Here is a 23,622-nt window from a genome sequence, read left to right on the forward strand (position 1 = left end):
CCCTTGAGACACCATGCACAGTAACACCAACGTCAGCCGAATCAGCTGATATCGATGGTTTCAGCCTACAGTCTGTGTATGGAGGTCCCCGAAAGGTTATTGTTGTTGGAGATGAGCATGTCAGATTTCAGAATGCTGATCCTTTTTGTTCTCTGAAATAAGCCACCGCCAGAAATGTCTGGCACCATCTCTCAGAAAATACAAGCGCTCCTGTGTGTGGGCATGGCAGCTGGCGGCCTATAGCTGGAAGCGATCTAAAGTCAATACATCGGTTTATCTTCCCATTGAAATTCCCAGATAGCCCATGGTGGCCCTCATACACATCAGATGGTGGGCCGCACCTCCAAATGATCTCCTTCCTTTAATGTGTATGGGGACCCAAAGTGAGGATTGAAAATTCCTTCTGGTCTTGTATTAGCTAATAAGGATTTCCGTACTACTACGTGAACTCTGTTTGAACCCGACCTTCAAGCCTCCCCTCCCCCCAACTTGGAGAATAAATGATAATCAGCAGAGCCACTCTCTTTAGTTGCCTTTTTTTGTTTTTAGCTTCTTTTCCTTTGATTTAATTTCCTACATTTTTTTTTATTTTTTTTTTATTTTTTTTCTTGTTTTGTTATGTCCTTACAGTAACAAATACTTTGAAGAAGCCAGATGATCCAGCTGCCAAAGCTGTGACCTTGGAACTGGACGCCAACAGGTTTAAATGCAAAATTTTGGATTGCTCCAAATCCTTTCGCAAAGCCAAATTGCTGCATTATCATATGAAGTATTTCCATGGAGTTGAAAAGGCAGAGCAGGATCTGGTGCCTAATGCCAGGCATATGCAGACAAGAGGCTCTTTAGCTCACGAAAAGCTCAGCCAGCAATCATCAAAAAGGAGACGCACCACGTCTGGTTCCTTGCGTAAGACTGTTTGCCTTTATGTCCTGTGGCTCTGTTTAGGTGTAGACTGTAGTGTTCTTTAGTCATGTCCTATGCTTTACTGGATCACGGTTGAGACACTGGTCAGTCCCTGCCCTAGATGTGTTTAACCTATTGTAGTGAGTGTTGATTACTATTCTTTCCTCTCGTTTCTCTTGCTTTTATTTTGACTACAAAAAATGACTATTTTAGACGAGGCCTTTAAAAAAAAACAAACAAACAAACAAACAAAGCAAACAAACCCTTTCTATTTACTGGATTACTCAGAACATCTACAGATATACATATACCCTACTGATTTATGCAAAAACGTATCTAACAAGTATGTATGCTGTAAAGACACTGCTCAAAAGGGAGCCACCCTAGCAATCTGTCACAGCATCTGCAGCTGGCAACACATTGCCTGCAGCTGAAAAGTATCCTTACACTGCACTCATTCTAATGTAATAATGGGCTTACTGGCTATGGTGCTATTGAGTACAACATGTGACCACTGAGGGCAGCAAAATGCTTATCTAGTGACATGATCTTTTCCACAACACAAAAGATCATCGTTCTCGGCAGTGCTTCATCCTGTGTAAACAACGCTTGCACTACCGAGAACCTTTGCAACGTAAGTGCACCATGCAATCTATCACAGATGGCTCCGTGCCCAATGTTTTAGTTTGCCTTTATAAACAGGCTGGTATATGATCGCCAATTGGTAAAGGTTTACTGATCGGCGGTCAGATCATGCCACGTTTGTGAGCAGACATTAGCTTTTTGCTTGCACAGCAGCATACCCCATTCTAGATTACATAGGTAAGTATTTCCAATGAGGAACAAAAGCTGCCTGATGCTGTCAAGCATGTATTTTGAATGTGACCTGCCGTCATGCATTTTCTCCATCGTCTCATTGGGGGACACAGGACTGTGGGTGTATGCTACTGCCGCCAGGAGGCTGACACTAAGTAGGTATAAAAAAAAAAAAAAAAAAAGTTAGCAGCTCCTCCATAGTATACACCTTGCCACTGGCCCTGACAGCTCCAGTTTATGCTTAGTGTCCGTAGGAGGCACATCTCTGGGTTTTCCCAGATGCTTTTTTCTCTGAAGATAAGACAGGGGCAACGGACCCTTTTGAAGGGGTTCGATCTCCCCAAACCAACAACGGGCGAGCACGTGGAGTGTCGCCTCCACGTATCCTCTCCCTCGACATGGGATTTTTTTTTTGCCGGACTAAGAACCTGACCACCCTGAGGTAACGTAACCCTAGGTTGTACAGGCATTCATTCCTTGTCCGTGCAGCCTCCACTTCATCACCAATGCACGACTACGGTGTTTAAAGGAGGCAGACTGTCCCTCTCCTCGCCGTCTGAAGGGTGTAAGGAGTTAGGGTGCCTGCACCGTCTTTTAATATTTATATATGTGTATATATATATTTATTTGTGGATTTTTTTTTATGTCTAACCTTATGCGCTGTCAGAGGGCTGCACAGGGGGGGCTCCTGCTTCATCGCGCGTTCTGCTGGCGACTATATCCGGCGCTGTGCTGGGTTCCAGCGTTTTTCCCCACAAGCAAACTTCAGCAGAGGCATGGGCGGAAGTCCCGCCCCTTTTTTTCGGTGGTTTCCTGTTCACCTGAGGCATTATGGATCTTGTAGTCTGAGCATGGGCGGAAGTCCCGCCCCTTTTTCGGCGGCTTCCGGTTTTCTCTGTATGGCCTGTGGCATTATGGGTCTTGGAGTCTGGGGGAAGTCCCGCCTCCATCGGCGGCGGTTTACTTCCGGTTTCGAGCACCCAGCTTTCCCGGGAGAGCAGGGGAAGGAGTGAAATCTAGTTCCCTGCTTTGGCCTAAACCGGGTCCATGCGCGGTATCTCCTCCCACTTTTTCAGGCATCCGCCCTGTAAATTAGTTTATATGTGTGGTTTGCACAGGAGATATGGTTCAGTGTTTGAGAGCATACGGGGACACAGGACTGGGGTAAGTGCTACTTCCCTCAGCCTGACAACAGTATTTGTTCTAGACCTAGTAGCTCATAAGGAGATACGGAGCATAGCGGCTTTAGAGTCATGTCTAGAAACCCTAAGACTCACTCAGTTCTGTATTCCTCATGCATTACCTGTCGGTCTGCTTTTCCGCATGCGCAAAGTAACCATCTCTGTGAGGCTTGTGATTCCGAGCGCGTGCAGGAGCCCCCGTCTGCTACCCTGTCTGCTACCCCGCCGGCTATCCTGCCGGGTGTGCCTGTACCTGGGTCGGCAGTGTCTCCCCCTGAGTGGGTCATATCATTAACGCAGTCTATGGCGTCTCTAACAAAGGCGGTTGAGTCCCTTCAAGCCCCTGTCAGGGACATTCATCCGCCTGTTTTGGAAAGATCCTCCGATTTTCAGGATCCTCCGGCCTGCAGGGGCCGTACTCCCTCTAGGCAGACAGTGGAAACGATCCCACACAGCGTCTCCCGGTCCGTCAGGTGCATCAGCATCTTTAAATCCTGTCTCTCGATCTCCCTCTCCTGCGGAATTGAGTGAGCACGGTTCAGACTATGACTCAGAGGGGTCTTTTGATTTAGAAGCTCCTGGTTATCAGGAATCTGTTGACAGTCTCATTGAGGCCGTTAACCAGACTTTGGGAGTAGAGGATGTGGCCACCTTACCTTCTGGTCATAAGGTGTCCTTTAAGAAATTCAAGCAACCTCATAAGGTGTTTTCTACTCATCCTGAGTTTGAGGATTTAGTCCAACGTCACATGGAGCGACCAGATAAACGTTTCTTAGGCCAGAAGGCCCTAGGTGCAAGGTATCCGTTCGCTCCAGAGCTTTGTAAAAAGTGGGCAGAAGCCCCTTCAGTGGATCCTCCCGTGTCCCGTTTGGCCTCTAGTACGTTGCTGTCTCTTCCTAATGGGTCGTCTATTAAGGATCCGACCGATCGGCTCCTAGAGAGTCTAGCTCGGTCTCTGTTTGAGGCTTCAGGGTCAGCCCTCGCACCGTCTTTTGCGGCCACATGGGTTGCCAAAGCTATGATAGCTTGGTCAGAGTCTGTAACTAAGGGTACCGTCACACAGTGGCATTTTGATCGCTACGACGGTACGATCCGTGACGCTCCAGCATCGTAACAATATCGCTCCAGCGTCGTAGACTGCTGTCACACTTTGCAATGTACGACGCTGGAGCGATAATTTCATGACGTATGTGCGATGTAGAAGCCGTTGGTTACTATGCGCACATCGTATACGATATGTTACACCATGCGATCATGCCGCCACAGCGGGACACTAGACGACTAAAGAAAGTTTCAAACGATCTGCTACGACGTACGATTCTCAGCGGGGTCCCTGATCGCAGGAACGTGTCAGACACTGCGATATCGTAACTATATCGCTCGAACGTCACGAATCGTACCGTTGTAGCGATCAAAATTGCACTGTGACGGTACCCTAAGGCTCTTCAGGATAAGGGGTTTCCTGTAGAGGTGATAGAGATGTCAAATCAGATATCTTTAGCAGGAAATTATCTGATTAATGCATCCTTGGATGCGGCAAATTGTTCAGCATTGGCTGCGGCAAATGCTATTGCTATCAGAAGGGCCCTATGGCTAAGAAATTGGCGGGCGGACTCTACTTCAAAAAAGTCCCTTACATCCCTTCCTTATCAAGGTGTCCGTCTTTTTGGCGAAAAATTGGATCAGCTTATATCTGATACCACGGGAGGTAAAAGTAATTTCCTTCCTCAACAAAAGGTTAAGCAACCTTTTCGTCGCCAATTTCAAGCAAGATTTAAATCCTTTCGTAACTCCCGGTGGTCTGCGGCACCAAGCGCAGGTCCCCCAAGTCGGCCTGTCCAAGACCGGGAGCACCAGGTCTCCTATAGGGCCAATCCATTGGCAAGAATGCGGTATCAACCGTCAAGATCTAGGGGATCTAGATATCCTCGATCTTCGGCTAAATGACTGGAGGCAGCCTCTCGTCGCTTCCAACAGAGTAGGCGGTCGCCTACTACTGTTCCATCAGTCCTAGCTGTCAGTTGTTCACGACAGATGGGTAAGAGACCTGGTGGTTTCAGGGTACAAAATAGTTTTTCTGTCTCCCTCCAGGCCGGTTTTTTCCGTCCAGTCTTCCCAGTTCAAAAACCCGTCTAAGAGCTTTATTCAGAGCAGTCGAGTCTCTTCAGTCCAACGGGGTCATTGTCCCTGTTCCAAAGGAAGAAAGGTTCAAGGGGTTTTATTCAAATCTGTTTACGGTTCCCAAAAAGAATGGGACCGTGAGACCCATTCTGGACCTAAAGTGTCTAAACAAATTCATCAGCACTCGTCGCTTCCGTATGGAATCTCTCCGCTCGGTCATTGCGGCTATGGAAAGGGGAGAATTCCTGGCTTCCATAGATATTCAAGACGCCTATCTGCACGTTCCTATATTTCTTCCACATCAAAAGTTTCTACGGTTTTCCATAGGCGAGTGACACTTCCAATTCACTGCATTACCTTTCGGGCTCGCCACTGCTCCCAGGCTGTTCACGAAGGTGATGGCAACAGTGGTGTCAATACTGCACTCTCGAGGCATAGTTATTCTGCCTTACTTAGACTATCTTAGTCAAGGGATCAACTTTTCAGGCATGCAGGGACAACGTCAACATCTCTTTGGACACCCTAGCTCGTCTAGGGTGGCTGGTCAATTTAAAGAAGTCATCTCTAGTACCATCTCGGAAGATCTCTTTCTTAGGGATGATCTTCGACACCTCTCGGGGGCTAACTATTTTACCCCAGGACAAGGTGCTTTGTCTCCGGCAGGAGGTAAAAATTCTTCGGCAGCCGAGTTTCCATTCAATCCGGTTCTGCATGAAGGTCTTGGGCAGGATGTTAGCAGCTATAGAAGCGGTTCCATTCGCCCAATTCCATCTTCGTCCACTCCAACAGGCACTTCTGTCAGCCTGGGACAGGAGTCCTTTGTCTCTCAACCTCAGGTGTCGTCTGGCTCCTGGGGTCAGGCAATCCCTGATATGGTGGATGAGGAGTTCCTCCCTACTTCAGGGGAAAGCCTTTCCTCCAGTTCATTGGCTGGTAGTCACTACGGACGCCAGCCTTCTCGTTTGGGGAGCAGTGTTTCTCCAGCACACGGCTCAGGGTCGTTGGTCCCCAAGGGAATCAACCCTTCCAATCAATCTGTTGGAAATAAGGGCAATTTGGCTGGCTTTGCAGCACTTTCACCATCTTCTGGCGGGTCGCCCGGTGCGGATCCAATAGGACAATGCCACGGCCGTGGCCTACGTAAATCATCAGGGGGGCACTCGCAGCAGATCAGCCATGCGCGAGGTAGGACAAGTCCTCCGCTGGGCCGAGAACAATCACTCTGTGATCTCGGCAGTTTACATCCCGGGCAAGGAGAACTGGGCAGCAGACTTTCTGAGCCGACAGGGTCTTGCGCCCGGGGAATGGTCTCTTCACCCCGATGTTTTTCGGCAGATATGTCTACGCTGGGGAATCCCGGACGTGGATCTAATGGCCACCGGGTCGAATACCAAAGTACCCAGGTTCGTTGCACGGTTTCGAGATCCAGGAGCAATTGCCGTAGACGCACTAGTCCTATCTTGGAACCAATTTCGTCTTCCATATCTGTTTCCCCCTCTGGCGCTGCTTCCAAAGGTCGTCAGGAAGATCAAGTTAGAGGGAGTTCCGACCATTCTAGTCGCCCCAGATTGGCCTCGGAGGTCATGGTACGCAGACCTAGTTCAGCTGATCGTCGGGGTTCCTTGGCAGCTACCAATGCAGCCAGATCTTCTGTCGCAGGGGCCGATATTCCACCAGAACTTAGAGGCCCTGCGTTTGACGGCTTGGCCGTTTAATCTTGGATTCTGACCCAGGCCGGTTTTTCTCAGAAAGTAGCCTCAACTATGGTTAATGCTCGAAAGTCAGCTTCAGCACGCATTTACCACCACACCTGGAAAGTCTTTCTCTCATGGTGCAGGAAGAAGGGTCTTCCTCCTCTTCGGTTTTCCATTCCTAATGTCCTAGCCTTTCTCCAATCTGGTCTAGACTCGGGTCTCGCTCCAAGTACCCTTAGGAGGCAAATATCAGCCTTATCGGTTCTTTTCCAGCGCAGGATCGCTACCAATCTGCAAGTAAAAACTTTTTTGCAGGGATTCTCTCATATAGTCCCTCCTTACAAAACTCTGATAGAAGCTTGGGACCTTAATTTGGTCTTGAGTGCTCTTCAGGAACCTCCATTTGAGCCCCTCCAAGACGTTCAAGACGTTCCTTTAATGTACCTTTCTTGGAAGGTTTTGTTTCTGGTAGCTATAACCTCCATTAGGCGGGTATCGGAATTAGCGGCCTTGTCCTGTCAGGCGCCGTTTCTACAATTTCATCAGGATAAGGTGGTGCTGAGACCAGCTCCTTCTTTTCTGCCAAAAGTAGTCTCATCATTCCACATTAATGAGGACATTGTCTTGCCTTCTTTTTGTTCTGCGCCTACACACCGGGTGGAAAAAGCTCTCCATACTCTAGATTTGGTGAGAGCTCTGAGAAGATACGTTTCTCGGACCGCTTCTTTTCGAATGACGGATGTTCTGTTCGTTCTTCCTGCAGGTCATAAAAAGGGACTCGCAGCCTCTAGATCGACCTTAGCCAGATGGATAAGAACCACTATTCAGGAGGCCTACCGTATCAAGGGTGCAACCATCCCGGCTGGGATCAGGGCACACTCTACTCGGGCGGTAGGGGCCTCCTGGGCGCTTTGGCACCAAGCTTCAGCAGAGCAGGTTTGCAAAGCGGCAACTTGGTCCAGCCTGCACACTTTCTCTAAACATTATAATATCCACACTCAGGCCTCTGCTGATGCAAGTTTGGGAAGGAAAATTCTTCAGGCTGCGGTATGGGGGGGGGGGGGAGGGGAGGGGGCTCAATTGTGACAAGGAAGTTTTCCATTCAAATCAGAGTTGGCAAAGAACTTTAATCCAGTGCCAGTGATTCTTGCTTCATTGGTAGCTGTATTATTAGCGTGACCGTGATGTCATCAAAGGTCCTTTGCTCATTGCATCCTTAGGAACAGAGGCCGCTGCTTGCACCGCTGAGAGCCGCGGGCCGTCAGAGGCTAAATATATATAATTTTTTTTTTTTACATGAATATGGATCCCAGGGCCTGAAAGAGTCTCCTCTCCTCCAGATCCTGGGAACCATACAGGACCGCTCCCTGCACACGCCGTACCCGGCGTATAAGACGACCCCCGAGTTTTGAGATGATTTTCAGGGGTTAAAAAGTCATCTTATTATACGCCAGAAAATATGGTATATACAGTATTTTCCCAATTCTGTCCTCAAGGAACTTCAGTAGTCCATATACTAAGCATTTACCATAAAGATGCATGCTATAAAATACAATTACGGTATTAATTTGGCAGAACCATTTAAAATACTGTAAATATTAGTTGTTTTTTTTCCTACACTGGAATCAGCTATCCACACAATAGTGGAGGTCAAATACAAACTTTTCATCTGGCGATGTGGGTGCTGCTGCAAGGGGTTAAAGGGACACTGTCACCTGAATTTGGAGGGAACAATCTTCAGCCATGGAGGCGGGGTTTTTGGGTGTTTGATTCACTCTTTCCTTACCCGCTGGCTGCATGCTGGCTGCAATATTGGATTGAAGTTCATTCTTCATAGTACTACGGAGGACAGAGAATGAACTTCAATCCAATATTGCAGCCAGCGGGTAAGGTAAGGGTGAATCAAACACCCAAAAACCCCGCCTCCATGGCTGAAGATTGTTCCCTCCAAATTCAGGTGACAGTGTCCCTTAATCTATCTGCACTCACTCAGTGTTGCACTCCCCTGGGGCTTCACACTCCAAAACACTGCAGATAATAGTCAAACAAATGGGGTGATGAGTTCCCAAAACACCCACTTTCCAACGAAAAATGCCAAACCCTCTCAGAAAGGCTGTGGATTCTTTAGAACATACAAGGTCCACAAGTATTAATGATTTGGGCTTTAGTATCCAAAGTACAGTGCTTACTAGAAAAATGTGCAAAACGCGACAAAATAAAGTGACCTATGCAGAACAGTTGTAAGGTAAAAGGGAGAAATTACAGATATCTTTAGATATTCACATGTAAAGCGCCATGGAATAAATGGCGCTTAAATAATACATAATATTTTCTATCTATAGAGATTGTTCTGGTTCCTTCAGAGTAAGATAACTATGGAGCACACCCAGACCCAGCTGAACCTTTCCCCCCTTCCCCCAATATGACCACCTTTCCGTTGTCCAAATCATCCTTTTTATATTCTTGGTTCTGGGCTCGGATTTCCGGGACCAACTGTTATTTTCAAGGGAATTTTTAGGTCTATAACTGGACAGACTTAAAAGGGTGTCCACTATTAAGACAACCACCTTGATCAAAAATGTGTGGTGCCGATTAAAATAAACAAAACTTGCATTCTCCTCCCATGTCGGAGTCGTTGCAGCAGTGTCTGCACTTGCTTTCGAACGGTTATGACACGTGAACCTGCCGCCCAATCAGTGTTGGCATCACTGGCCCCGCCTTTGGACAAATCGAATATCAAGAGGAAGTGAGAGAGCAGCCGTAACCCCGACTTCCTCTTGATTGCTTTTGTCCCAAGGCGGGGCCAATGATGCCAGCGCTGACTGGGCTCCACGTGACATAACCGCACAAGAGTCCCGGGAATGCAAGTGCCCGCACTGCTGGAAGGGCTCCAGCACGGGAGGTGAGCACAAGCTTTATTTTAATTTTATCGGGGCCAAGTGGTGGACAACTTCTTTAATGGGGAAGTACAATGAATATTAAATGTTTAGTTTCTTCTGCCTCCACCCCCACTATAACATCCCTTCTATAGAGAAAGATATTCCGTTTGGATAATGTATGTCCATGGGCCCATCCTTTTTGAAGCTTCTGCCCACCAGGCTAGGTGTCGAGAATGACACTCTCTACTCCATGAGGTAACCTACAGTACCTTAGTGTTCTGGTTTTACTGATCCCGCAATGAAAGTTGAGTTTTATGGTCCTTTGTACAAAATTAACCATACGGATGTCATTTAAATTAAAATTTCTTGTACAGGTGATAATTAGATTGGAGAGGGTCCCATTGGCTACCGGGACATGAGAATTGAATGGAGTGCTCTGCCACATCAAAAACTTTGTTACTGCCCCAAAGGACAAAGGACTGCACTCTGCTGCCATTGCCAATAAAAGAAGCCGCTGGACACCTGCACAACTGCCCATTCCACTTAGGCCCTCCAATATGGGGGGTTCCTAGTGGAGTGATTCGCACAGGGTTTTCTAGTGGAGACGGCGTCAAGAAATGCTGCTTCTTTCAGGAGTTTTTGCTTTCCTGAAGAGGTTTGGAAAGTTATGGGGAATCTGAATCTGGGTAATCTGCTCCAAAGTAGTAACATGCACTTTTGTTCACGATCGCTTCATTGGGGGGCACAAGAAACCATGAGTGTATGCTGCTGACACTATGCACAACACGTTAGCCCCTCCTCAGCAGTATACATACACCCACCGACCGGCAGGAAGCTAATCCGTGTTAGTTTAGTGTCAGTAGTAACATGCACTTTTTTTTTCCAACCAGAAGTTATTCAAAACCTAAAGTGGAGGGAAAAAAACACTCAAACTGAACACAAACTCAAAATGGGTTTTAGAATAGAAATGAGTAGTCTGCAAATCGGTTTTTAGGAACTTGACCCTCCTCCAAAATGTGGCCATTGCCTCAGCTATCCAGTGAATGTGTTCAGCAGTGGCTTTTTGGCTTTTATGGAGGGCAGGCTCGGGGACCTGTAGGTTATTGGATTGTTAAAGATTGAAGTGACGTTTCCTAGTTATTTACTGCCCAGTATTCTATATTGTTATACACACCATGCCCTCCAGTATTGGCAGTAATGTTGTTTTTTGGTAAGGAAAGTGTAACCTTGAATCATGGAGCTGGCCATGACTTGAATGTTGGCCGCTTTTTGCACCAACAGTGCCGATTCTTACAGCATGCATGTTTGTCACTGTTTGCTTAGGAAGCATTTTATTACAGCTCTCAATTTACAATGCATGCTTTGTTCTTTTTCTTTATGGTATGTAATAGATTGCTAGTGATGCAATCACTATCAACCATGCCATCAACCATCTTCAGCAATACATTTTTTTTTCTTTCAATCATTAGATTAAATGGTGGCACAGTTGGTGGCTATTGGTTTTATTGTGACTGATTTGGTCTATTGGTTACGATTTTAAGCACTTTGCCTGACGGTCTCAACCCTGGTTTGAGTACATTAAAGCATGATTGATGTTTGTATTGTCTGTTGTCCTATTTCTTTGTGCCTCTATAAATGTGTTTGTCACTTTACCATGTGGTTTATGTCAAACTTTTATTGATACATCTATGGTCTCTTTAGATCCCCCACTTCAGATTTCTCTACGGAGCTCTCCCCATCACGGGAAAGACTCAATTTGTGAGAAGAGACGGCATTCGAGCCCGGCCACCAATAACTCAAACATCCAAAGACCCACACTCAAAGAGAAAAGCAAAGAAAATCAGATTCAGAAGACTTGTCGCAGGCCAGAGAAGAGTTCCGATAACGGTAAGGGTCATTCCTTCATTCAGGCTAATTTTCTCCAAATCTCTTTTCATAGAAACATTACAATTTTGTGTCTTCAGCTCCTTTGCAATCCTGTGTTCCCATGGTTCCATTATGAAAATGTAGTCTGATCCTGCAGTGTTGTTGTTTTGTTGTTGTGTTTTTTTTTTTTTTTAACTTCATAAATGTTTACTTTATCTTTTTAAAGGGGACCTGACAGCTGATACATGCTGCCGATTTACGGGCAGCATGTATCACACACTGGCTATGTGGTTGCGTGCCTGTGTAGGGTGATACCTGTCACTGGTTTTCTATAAAATGCCTGATTGGTTTCAGAGTCGAACATACATGGCTGAAATCATGCAGTGTCTTCATTCATGGTGCTTGGGGAATCAGGCAGTATAGAGCGACTGTAAGGTTCCCTTTAAACTAAGGCTATCTGTAAATTTGCTTCATTATTACTATAGTTGCATTGGAGCGATACATTTTTATTGGAGATGCCATGGTTTAAGGCTTTGATGTCCCGGGGCAGCTACTTCCACTCATAAATGGCTGTCTATGTAATACATGGATGGATTGTAGCTTACCAATGAGCCATTGGGTGTGGGTCCCATAGGGATTTTGAGCAGAGCATTCATGCAATCCATGGGACACCTGATAACTTGCTGACCAGTAAGTGCACAACCATCACTTAAGGCCCCTTCACATTAAGCGACGCTGCAGCGATACCGACAACGATCCGGATCGCTGCAGCGTCGCTGTTTGGTCGCTGGAGAGCTGTCACACAGACAGCTCTCCAGTGACCAACGATGCCGGTAACCAGGGTAAACATCGGGTAACTAAGCGCAGGGCCGCGCTTAGGCTACGTTCACATTGGCGTTCCGCCAATGTGCGTCGCTGTTGCGCCGGCGACGCGCCGGCGACGCAGCGGCGACGCAGCGGCGACGCGCCCCTATGTTTAACATAGGGGACGCGTGCGTCGTTTTGGTGGCGTTTTTCGCCACGTGCGTCGTTTCCGACGCTAGCGTCGGACGCAAGAAAACGCTACATTGTAGCATTTTCTGTGCGTCCGATTTTCGTCAAAAACGACGCACGCGTCGCAAAACGCGCGCGTTTTTGCGCGCGTTTGCGCGCGTTTTTACGTGCGTCGCGCGTTGCGTCGCCGACGCAGGGCGGCGCAACGCTAGTGTGAACCTAGCCTTAGTAACCCGATGTTTACCCTGGTTACCATGCTAAAAGTAAAAAAAAACAAACACTAGATACTTACCTACAGCCGTCTGTCCTCCAGCGCTGCGCTCTGCACTCCTCCTGTACTGGCTGTGAGCACAGCGGCCGGAAAGCAGAGCGGTGACGTCACCGCTCTGCTTTCCGGCTCACAGCCAGTACAGGAGGAGTGCAGAGCGCAGCGCTGGAGGACAGACGGCTGTAGGTAAGTATCTAGTGTTTGTTTATTTTTTACTTTTAGCATGGTAACCAGGGTAAACATCGGGTTACTAAGCGCGGCCCTGCGCTTAGTTACCCGATGTTTACCCTGGTTACCAGTGAAGACATCGCTGGATCGGTGTCACACACGCCGATCCAGCGATGTCAGCAGGAGTCCAGCGCCGAAATAAAGTTCTGGACTTTATTCAGCGACCAACGATCTCCCAGCAGGGGCCTGATCGTTGGTCGCTGTCACACATAACGATTTCCTTAACGATATCGTTGCTACGTCACAAATAGCAACGATATCGTTAACAATATCGTTATGTGTGAAGGTACCTTTAGCTCTTAGCATTTTAGAGCTCCATTCATGGGACTGGTGGTGGTCCCATCAGTCAGACTCACAGCAAGCAGCAAATTAACACCTGCCCTGTTGATAGGAGTCACAATACCAAGTTATCAACACTGGTGTATGGCAAGCGGAGTACACGGCACCAAATTCATTAGGAGACGCCTGCCACTTAATTTGGCATCTCTGGTAAGTGGAGTGTGCTTTGTGCGCTGCGCCAGAAATGTTAGTCCAATGAAGGACTGGAGTAGCATTTCTCGTGTAAAAAATACCGGCAGATTTGATTAATTCAGTGAGGGCGTAGCCATAACCCCACCCTTCCCCCAGCTCTGCTTATTTTGGTGGAGCTGATAAAAAGTGGTGCGAAAACAATAAAAGTTGGAACATTTTTTGCAGCTTTTCATCGCGCCAAAAAAATTACTTTTCAAAGCTTTTAACCCACTTATGTAGCATAAAGATGAGATGAGATGGCCCTGTTTGTGTCTTCCACATTTCATATTTTGGCTTGAGTGAAATGCATATAATGGGAGCCATCGTCTAAGAGGACCTTTTTCTCCCTGTTAATATTTTGGAACTATCCTGAAAATATGAATAAGCATATGCTTTCAATATATTGCCCAAACGTTCCTACAATTTGAATAACTTTCAATCCTTATCTACAGTTAAGGACAATGTAAAAGAGAAATGTAAAGAGCTTTTGAGCCTTAAATCAAAGAAAAAGAAAAAAAAGAAGAAAAGAACAAAGTCAGGTAATTTTATGTTTTCATTTAATTTGCAGTTAGGGAACATTGACATATTAGATGATTTATTCATATACGAGATACTTTTATATCCGGCAAATAACAGAAGTGGATCCAACATAAAACACCACCGCCTTTTGTTCCAAAATTAGTTACTGGATGACGCGAAGGGCTGTCAATATTGTGCCCATGGGGTTTGTAATGGAACATCAATTACCTTGGCTATTAAGTGGAAATAGGAGAAACGAAAGCTTAAATGGATAGTACAGGCTTGGGGTTGAAGTTTGCACTCAGTCACTCTCAAACTGCAGCCTTGTGAATCCTCAGTGCGCACACTGCACGCTGTCAGGATTCATTGACTGCACAATTTGCATAATTGTGGTTACCATCGCAGCCTTTGTCACAAGCGTTTTCCACAACTAGGAGTTGCATAAAACTGTTGCACCTTTATATTGTGTTCATGCCACTTTAAATCAGCTCCACCAAAATGGGCGGAGCTGGGGGAGGGGAAGGGTCTTGGCTATGCCTCAATCGAATTAATCAAGTCTGCCTGCATTTTCTATGAACGCACCACTTACCGTACGTGCCAAATTAATTGGCATGCGCATCCTAATGAATTTGGTGCCGCATACCCTCGACCCTGGTGAATCAGGAGCTTGCGCTACACCAATCTTCATGAATCTGTCCCAAAGTCTGCACCTGTTCCATTAGTTCTTTGTGTAATTTCATAAAAGAAAAATGCAGTGCGACTGTCTGGTAGAGAAAACCTGCTTTCAGATACTTCAATAAAGATTTAAAGGGGTCTTACCAGATTGACACGTTACCTTCTATTTACAGGGTAAGTATTAAGTTGCTGATTGCTGGCAGTCTGACCGATGGAACCAACACCAATCTCAAGAAGGGTACTCGGTAAGATGCTCAGAGCGGAGTGATGGTTGTACTGAGTAGACACAATGTGGCTGGAGGTATTCAAATTGTATTCTTGCAGTCAGCATGTCTGCCAACTTCTGGCTCCAGAGAATCCCCACATCGAGCATTTTGCTCTGTGAGGAAGTCACAAAGATTGCATACTTTTGGCCACAATCCAGCTATACTTGTCCAGTCTTGCTCTATTCTCTTATATTGAGTGAGGCCACACACTTATAGTCTGCATGTGATAGCATGCATGCAGCTCGTGCTGGCAGGGAAGTATCTTGACAACGTTCACTGTAAAGATTCACAAGGCTACAGTCACACAGTGGAACTGCAGACTTTTAACCCAGAGCCTGGACAACCCCTTTAAATCACCATTCTGGCGTGTCGTTTAGTTTTTTTGCCTTTATTTCAGAATTTGTACTTTCAGCATTTGTAATGTCTCTTCAGTAAGTGCATTGAACCTGTTGCCAAGGTCTTCTCTTGATTTTCCAGTGCTATTCCGATCCCTTTCCTCCATCTTGTGACTGCAGCTTGCCAGATCACACTGTGGACTGTTACCAAATTTTGAATGCAAGTTTGAGTGCCTCGTTCTAAGTCTCATAGGCTTACATAATTGTGATTGTAGGGGGCATTGTGGGGGGCCGGGGAGAGGAGGAATATAGAAGGGTGATTTCTGACTTTGTGGATTGGTGCCAGACTAAGGCTAGTTTCACACTAGCGTTTAGCCGAGATGCGGAGGGGTGCAGACTTCTTCCGTGAAGCTCTACCCACTGCTGCGCCTCTTCATTCAGCTCCGCTTATGGCTGCATGCGGCGTGCGCACCCTATCTTTAACATTGGGTATGCAGGACATGTGGATGTATGCGGATACCGCCGCATGCGTCGTTTTGAGAGTGCGGCATCTGCACGAAATGGCAACTCGTTGCGTTCGGCACAGATTGTCGCACCATCAAAAGGACGCATGCGGAGGCATCTGCATACAGCGGCATGGCCTGTGTACCCAATGTTAAAGATGGGGTGCGCACACCGCATGCAGCCATAGGCGGAGCTGAACGAAGAGGCGCAGCAGTGGGCGGAAATTCACGGAGGAAGTCCGCAACCCGGCTAAACGCTAGTGTGAAACTAGCCTTACTGTCTAGAACTAAATGTAAAGAAAACCAAGGAGATGGTGAGTTATAGAAGGAAAAGCGAGGATTACTTACCAATCACTATTGCTGGCCAGGAGGTTGATTGTTGAGCTACAAATATATGGGGGTTCACCTTGACAGTAAACTCGATTGGAGGTGTCATACAGAAAAGGTTTACAAGAAGGGAATGAGCAGACCTGAGCTTCCGAAGAAAGTACAATGTGTGCAGTAAAATGCTGGGAATGTTCTACCATCCGTTGTGGCAAGCGCCATCTTTTTTGCTATCATATGCTGGGGTAGTAGTGTGCGAGTATCTGATGCTAATAAGCTCAACATACTTCTCAAGAAGGCAAGCGCGGCTGTTGGCCTCCATCTTGACTCTTTTTTTGAGGAGGTATTGGAGGATAGAATTCAGAAGAAGTGTAGGGCTATAATGATCAATAATACACACCCACTATACCAGCTGTTCTTGAAGCAGAAGAGCCCATTTAGCAGTCTCCTAATCCTACTAAGGTGTAAGAAGGAGAAATTCAGGAAATCGTTTGTACCTACTGCTATGGGGATGTATAATAATTTCCTAAGGATGGTAGACCACAATGACTGATTGCTGGTGTACTATGTCAATTAACAGTGACTTATATACCTCATCCTCCCACCATTTATTTATGTAATGTTGGTATCCTTGTGCAAGATTCATGTCCTAATATTTTATGTTCCTAATATTTTATGTACTGCTGTTTGTATTGCTGCTGTAATACCGTAATTTCCCCCCGGGATCAATAGTGTATCACATCGTATCGTATAAAAACCATTACTTCTGGTCACACAGCGTGTGCTGGCTGGTCAAGGTACGGTCACGAGGTCCAGGAGGGGGAGTTCAGCAGTGCCGAAAATGGCAAAAGACTGATCAGTAATTTAATGCACACACTGATCACACTTCACTTATGGCTCACAGATCGTGAAATAAGAAAACGGCTGGTACTTTTTCTATATTCTTATGAATTTAAGGACAAAATTATCATAATCATCTTGACTTTAATTTAAAATAAAGCCATTACCAATATACTCAGGATTTATTTGCAAATTGTACTTGCGTTCCTTACTCTTCTTGCCATGAAATATCATGAACAGGACCTAAAAGGCTAGTCACGCATCTTGTGTGCCCGCCGCATGTTCTTTACACTTGTTCTTTGTTAGCACATTATTACACTGGCTTCTGACAATCCATTCGTGTCGTTTCTGTAGAGCTATCTGGAAGTGAAGAAAATGTTGATATCTCAAAGGCACTGTCACCCAAAAACACAAACCCCGTAAAGATTGGTGCAGATTATAAAATTTCTTGTTCCATAAAAACCTCTGATCATGTGAAGCGCAGAGAAACAACCAGGATAAGTGGTAAGTAGCTGTGAGCTGCTGGGGGTACTGACAGAATGGCAAGTCAAAGGGATTCAATTCGTGTATCAAATAATTGAGCGAGGTGAATTGAAATTATTTTCCCAATTACAGGCGGAATTTGGTCTTGGGACTGTGGGGGAATTTCAGTATTTGTGGATGAGGCATGCTTTTGGAGCTCAGAGTAGAAACGGAGGTATTGGAATTCAGAGGGATATAGTACTGGAGTATGTGTGTAATGAAGGGACTACTGGAGGAGTCATATCTACTTTGTATAAAGATCTGTTGCACACTTTCCAATTGGGGTTTCCAATAATGGCGAGAGCCAAGTGGGAGAGGGATCTGGGTCCAATGGAGAATGAGACTTGGGAGTCGGTGCTAGAATGGGTCCCACGATTGTCACTGAGCGAACCGTATAGACTGTCACAGCCCTATGTGATACACAGGGTTTATAAGTCACCGATGGTGCTATATAAGGCTGGTTTGCGTGATGATTCTGATTGCCCGAGGTGTAAAACTGCAGATGCTGATATACTCCATATGATGTGGACGTGTCCGAGACTGGCTGCTTTTTGGGTGGTAGTTTTGAGTCGTATGGAAGGTGCGTATGGATGTAAGGTGCCAAGGGATCCTATAGTGTGCTTGTTGGGATGTGTGGATGAGATTGGAGTGGATAACAACCTGAAGATAGCTATTGCCAGATTGTTATACATGGCTAGGAAGGTAATAGCTCGAAATTGGATTAGGGAAGAACCGCCGTCAAGAGGAGAGTTCCTCCAGTATGTGAAGCAGGGCCTGACACTGGAAAAGGGGTTTTATAAAAAAAGAGGGAAAATCGAAATGTTCAATAAAATGTGGTCTCCGTGGATTGCTATGGGATAGGGGTATTATAGAGGGAGAGCTAATTAAGGTTCCTAATTAATGGTAATGTTAAATGTGGCTTATATTATTGGCCGAGGGATTAGATAGTATATTGGTCTAATGATGGAAGTGCTAAGCAAGGTGAGCTGCTTTGTTGGGTGGGGTTGGGGGGTGGTGGGATTGAAGGGGAATGTTTGAAGGGGGGGGAAAGCTTTGTATTGAAAATGAGAATGTAACATGTCATTTTTCTTGTTATTCTTAATAAAAATTTATTTGAATAAAAAAAAAAAAAGTAGCTATGAGCTGGGTAGTATTAAAGGCTGCAGTCACTCTATGCGTCTTAGCCACAATTTCATAAAAACCTGTCAAAAAAATGCATCAAGGTTTTGGGAGTTCATGACACAAGAGTGAAAATCCGTTTATCGAATGTTCTTTGGGGGACATAGGAACTATGGGGGTTGGCTGCTGCCCCTGGAAGGTGGGGCACGAATAGTGCACAAAACAGGTTGATGCAACCTGCGAGAAGAATGCAATCTGCTGGTGTAGCTACTTGTCATGGAGGAGTAATAATAAACAAGCAGCCCAAGAAATCCCAAACCACTGGGAGGATAACACTTCATCATACATAAATACATAATGACCGCTGGGAAGAAAAGATCTCAGGACAAGGAGTGAGCAAAAAAGATTTATAGTATAAAAATATTTTTTTAACCCCTTCCCGACCTGTGACACAGCGTATGCGTCATGAAAGTCGGTGCCAATCCGACCTGTGACGCATATGCTGTGTCACAGAATGATCGCGTCCCTGCAGATCCGGTGAAAGGGTTAACTCCCATTTCCCCCGATCTGCAGGGACAGCGGGAGTGGTAGTTTAGCCCAGGGGGGGTGGCTTCACCCCCCCGTGGCTACAATCGCTCTAATTGGCTGTTGAAAGTGAAACTGCCAATCAGAGCGATTTGTAATATTTCACCTATTATAACTGGTGAAATATTACAATCCAGCCATGGCCGATGCTGCAATATCATCGGCCATGGCTGGAAACACTAATGTGCTCCCCCCCCCACCCCATCATACTTACCGAGCCTCCCGTGGTCCGTCCGTCTTCTTTCCTGGGCGCCGCCATCTTCCAAAATGGCGGGCGCATGCGCAGTGCGCCCGCCGAATCTGCCGGTCGGCAGATTCGTTTCAAGTGCATTTTGATCACTGCGATAAAACCTATCGCAGTGATCAAAATAAAAAAAATACTGAATGACCCTCCCCCTTTGTCACCCCCATAGGTAGGGACAATAATAAAATAAAGATTTTTTTTTTTTTCCCTTCCACTAAGGTTGGGGTAAGAACTAGGGTTAGGGTTTCGGTATGTGCACACGTATTCTGGTCCTCTGCGGATTTGATAAATCCACAGTGCTAAACCACTGCGGATTTATGGCAGATTTACCGCGGTTTTTCTGCGCATTTCACTGCAGTTTTACAACTGCGATTTTCTATTGGAGCAGTTGTAAAACCGCTGTGGAATCCGCAGAAAGAAGCGACATGCTGCGGAATGTAAACCGCTGCGTTTCCGTGCAGTTTTTCTGCAGCATGTGTACAGCGATTTTTGTTTCCCATAGGTTTACATTGAACTGTAAACTCATGGGAAACTGCTGCGGATCCGCAGCGTTTTCCGCAGTGTGTGCACATACCTTTAGAATTAGGCCATGTGCACACGGTGTGGATTTGGCTGCGGATCCGCAGCGGATTGGCCGCTGCAGATTCGCAGCAGTGTTCCATCAGGTTTACAGTACCAAGTATACCTATGGAAAACCAAATCCACTGTGCCCATGGTGCGGAAAATACCACGCGGAAACGCTGCGTTGTATTTTCCGCAGCATGTCAATTCTTTGTGCGGATTCCGCGGCGTTTTACACCTGTTCCTCAATAGGAATCCGCAGGTGAAATCCGCACAAAAAACACTGGAAATCCACGGTAAATCCGCAGGTAAAACGCAGTGCCTTTTACCTGCGGATTTTTCAAAAATGATGCTGAAAAATCTCACACGAATCCGCAACGTGGGCACATAGCCTTAGGGTTAGGGTTGGAATTAGGGTTGTGGTTAGGGGTGTGTTGCGGTTAGGGTTGTGATTAGGGTTATGGCTACAGTTGGGATTAGGGTTAGGGGTGTGGGGGGGTTAGTGTTGGAGGTAGAATTGAGGGGTTTCCACTGTTTAGGCACATCAGGGGTCTCCAAACACAACATGGCGCCACCATTGATTCCAGCCAATCTTGTATTCAAAAAGTCAAATGGTGCTCCCTCACTTCCGAGCCCCGACGTGCGCCCAAACAGTGGTTTACCCCCACATATGGGGTACCAGCATACTCAGGACAAACTGTGCAACAATTATTGGGGTCCAATTTCTCCTATTACCCTTGTGAAAATAAAAAAATGCTTGCTAAAACATCATTTTTGAGGAAAGAAAAATGATTTTTTATTTTCACGGCTCTGCGTTATAAACTTCTGTGAAGCACTTGGGGGTTCAAAGTCCTCACCACTCATCTAGATAAGTTCCTTTCAGGGTCTAGTTTCCAAAATGGGGTCACTTGTGGGGGGTTTCTACTGTTTAGCCACATCAGGGGCTCTGCAAACGCAACGTGACGCCCGCAGAGCATTCCATCAAAGTCTGCATTTCAAAACGTCACTACTTCACTTCCGAGCCCCGGCATGTGCCCAAACAGTAGTTTACCCCCACATATGGGGTATCGCCGTACTCCGGAGAAACTGGACAACAACTTTTGGGGTCAAATTTCTCCTGTTACCCTTGGGAAAATAAAAAATTGCAGGCTAAAAGATCATTTTTGAGAAAATAATTTTTTTTTTTATTTCCATGGCTCTGCGTTATAAACTTCTGTGAAGCACTTGGGGGTTCAAAGTCCTCACCACACATCTAGCTTAGTTCCATTTGGGGGTCTAGTTTCCAAAATGGGGTCATTTGTGGGGGATCTCCAATGTTTAGGCACACAAGGGCTCTCCAAACGTGACATGGTGTCCGCTAATGATTGGAGCTAATTTTCCATTTAAAAAGCCAAATGGCGTGCCTTCCCTTCCGAGCCCTGCCGTGCGCCCAAACAGTGGTTTACCCCCACATATGAGGTATCGGCGTACTCAGGACAAACTGGACAACAACATTTGGGGTCCAATTTCTCCTAATACCCTTGGCAAAATAGGAAATTCCAGGCTAAAAAAATCATTTTTGAGAAGAGAAAAGTTATTTTTTATTTTCATGGCTCTGCGTTATAAACTTCTGTGAAGCACCTGGGGCTTTAAAGTGCTCAATATGCACCTAGATAAGTTCCTTGGGGTATCTAGTTTCCAAAATGGGGTCACTTGTGGGGGAGCTCCAATGTTTAGGCACACAGGGGCTCTCCAAACGCGACATGGTGTCCGCTAACAATTGGAGCTAATTTTTCATTCAAAAAGTCAAATGGCGCTCCTTCCCTTCCGAGCCTTACCATGTGCCCAAACAGTGGTTTACCCCCACATGTGAGGTATCGGTGTACTCAGGAGAAAATGCCCAACTAATTTTAGGATCCATTTTATCCTGTTGCCCATGTGAAAATGAAAAAAATGAGGCTAAAAGAATTTTTTTGTGAAAAAAAAGTACTTTTTCATTTTTACGGATCAATTTGTGAAGCACCTGGGGGTTCAAAGTGCTCACTATGCATCTAGATAAGTTCCTTGGGGTGTCTAGTTTTCAAAATGGGGTCACTTGTGGGGGAGCTCCAATTTTTAGGCACACGGGGGCTCTCCAAACGTGACATGGTGTCCGCTAAAGAGTGGAGCCAATTTTTCATTCAAAAAGTCAAATGGCGCTCCTTCCCTTCCAAGCCCTGCCGTGTGCCCAAACAGTGGTTTACCCCTACATATTAGGTATCAGCGTACTCGGGACAAATTGGACAACAACTTTCGTGGTTCAGTTTCTCCTTTTACCATTGTGAAATCAAAAAAATTGTTGCTAAAAGATAATTTTTGTGACTAAAAAGTTAAATGTTCATTTTTTCCTTCCATTTTGCTTCTGCTGCTGTGAAGCACCTGAAGGGTTAATAAACTTCTTGAATGTGGTTTTGTGCACCTTGAGGGGTGCAGTTTTTAGAATGGTGTCACTTTTGGGTATTTTCAGCCATATAGACCCCGTAAACTGACTTCAAATGTGAGGTGGTCCCTAAAAAAAAAAGGGTTTTGTAAATTTCGTTGTAAAAATGAGAAATCGCTGGTCAAATTTTAACCGTTATAACTTCCTAGCAAAAAAAAATTTTGTTTCCAAAATTGTGCTGATGTAAAGTATACATGTGGGAAATGTTATTTATTAACTATTTTGTGTCACATAACTCTCTGGTTTAACAGAATAAAAATTCAAATTGTGAAAATTGCGAAATTTTCAAAATTTTCGCCAAATTTCCGTTTTTATCACAAATAAACGCATAATTTATTGACCTAAATTTGCCACTAATATGAAGCCCAATATGTCATGAAAAAAACAATCTCAGAACCGCTAGGATCCATTGAAGCGTTCCTGAGTTATTACCTCATAAAGGGACACTGGTCAGAATTGCAAAAAACGGCCAGGTCATTAAGGTCAAAATAGGCTGGGTCATGAATAAATCATATTAAAATCAGCCATACTGAATTAAAATAAGGTGCCTCATGCCAAATAGATGCAGAGGCAAATCATTAAGTAAGCAGGAATAGTAATAAGCGAATCACAATACTGTGTTCAGTATTCTTGGTACCGGTGTACTATATCAAAATAAACTAAGATATTAGTACAAAGCCTACAGTGGATCCCTTTCCAGCTATGGGTATAAGAAGTTGATTTTATCTAAAACTGCTGATGACTTCCACATGAGAAATTGTGCTGCGTCCCTTCACCCTGAGTCGTGTTTTCACCTTGTTTCTTCTGGGGGTGTGGAAGAAGCAAGGCGAAACGTGCATCGGGGTGGAGGGGCGCAGCACGTTTTCTCCTGTGGAAGCAATCAGCAGTTAATTATTATTCCTGCTTTAAAGAATTACTGCTGCATCTCTTTGGTATGAGGCACCATATTTTAATTCTATTTTAGTTTTTTGTTCTTAGCTGTCTTTGTGTTCATTGTCCTGTAGGAAGCAGACACTGGGATCACTAGATCTTTTTTTACCTAGTTTTGTGGGTTGTTGTTTTTTTTTGTTTGTTTGTTTTTTTTAAACTCCATAGGCTGGTAAACATAGCACAAAGTGGCCACTTTGGTATCCCACTGCCTTGGGATCAGTGTTGAGTCTGTCTCCCCTCTAATCTGACTGGCAGGGCAATATTGCCTATTATCTTGCCCCC

The 23,622-nt window shown here is 45.5% G+C and overlaps 1 protein-coding gene across 17 annotated transcripts in view; it reads left to right on the top strand.

Moving 5' to 3' along the window:
• PHF20 (PHD finger protein 20) overlaps positions 1 to 23,622 on the top strand; it is a 156,803-nt gene that overhangs the window by 110,128 nt on the left and 23,053 nt on the right. For 6 of the 17 annotated variants that reach the window (XM_069752016.1, XM_069752018.1, XM_069752014.1 and 3 more), the window contains 3 exons: positions 631 to 906; positions 11,296 to 11,481; positions 17,276 to 17,425. In XM_069752016.1, coding sequence (XP_069608117.1) covers positions 631 to 906; positions 11,296 to 11,481; positions 17,276 to 17,425 — 612 coding nt within the window. Of the gene's footprint in view, positions 1 to 630; positions 907 to 11,295; positions 11,482 to 13,911; positions 13,999 to 17,275; positions 17,426 to 23,622 lie in introns of all 17 variants that reach the window. The other 11 variants (XM_069752012.1, XM_069752009.1, XM_069752011.1 and 8 more) reach the window with 3 other exon arrangements.

Source organism: Ranitomeya imitator, chromosome 2 (genome assembly GCF_032444005.1).
Source record: "Ranitomeya imitator isolate aRanImi1 chromosome 2, aRanImi1.pri, whole genome shotgun sequence".
Lineage (NCBI taxonomy): Eukaryota > Metazoa > Chordata > Amphibia > Anura > Dendrobatidae > Ranitomeya > Ranitomeya imitator.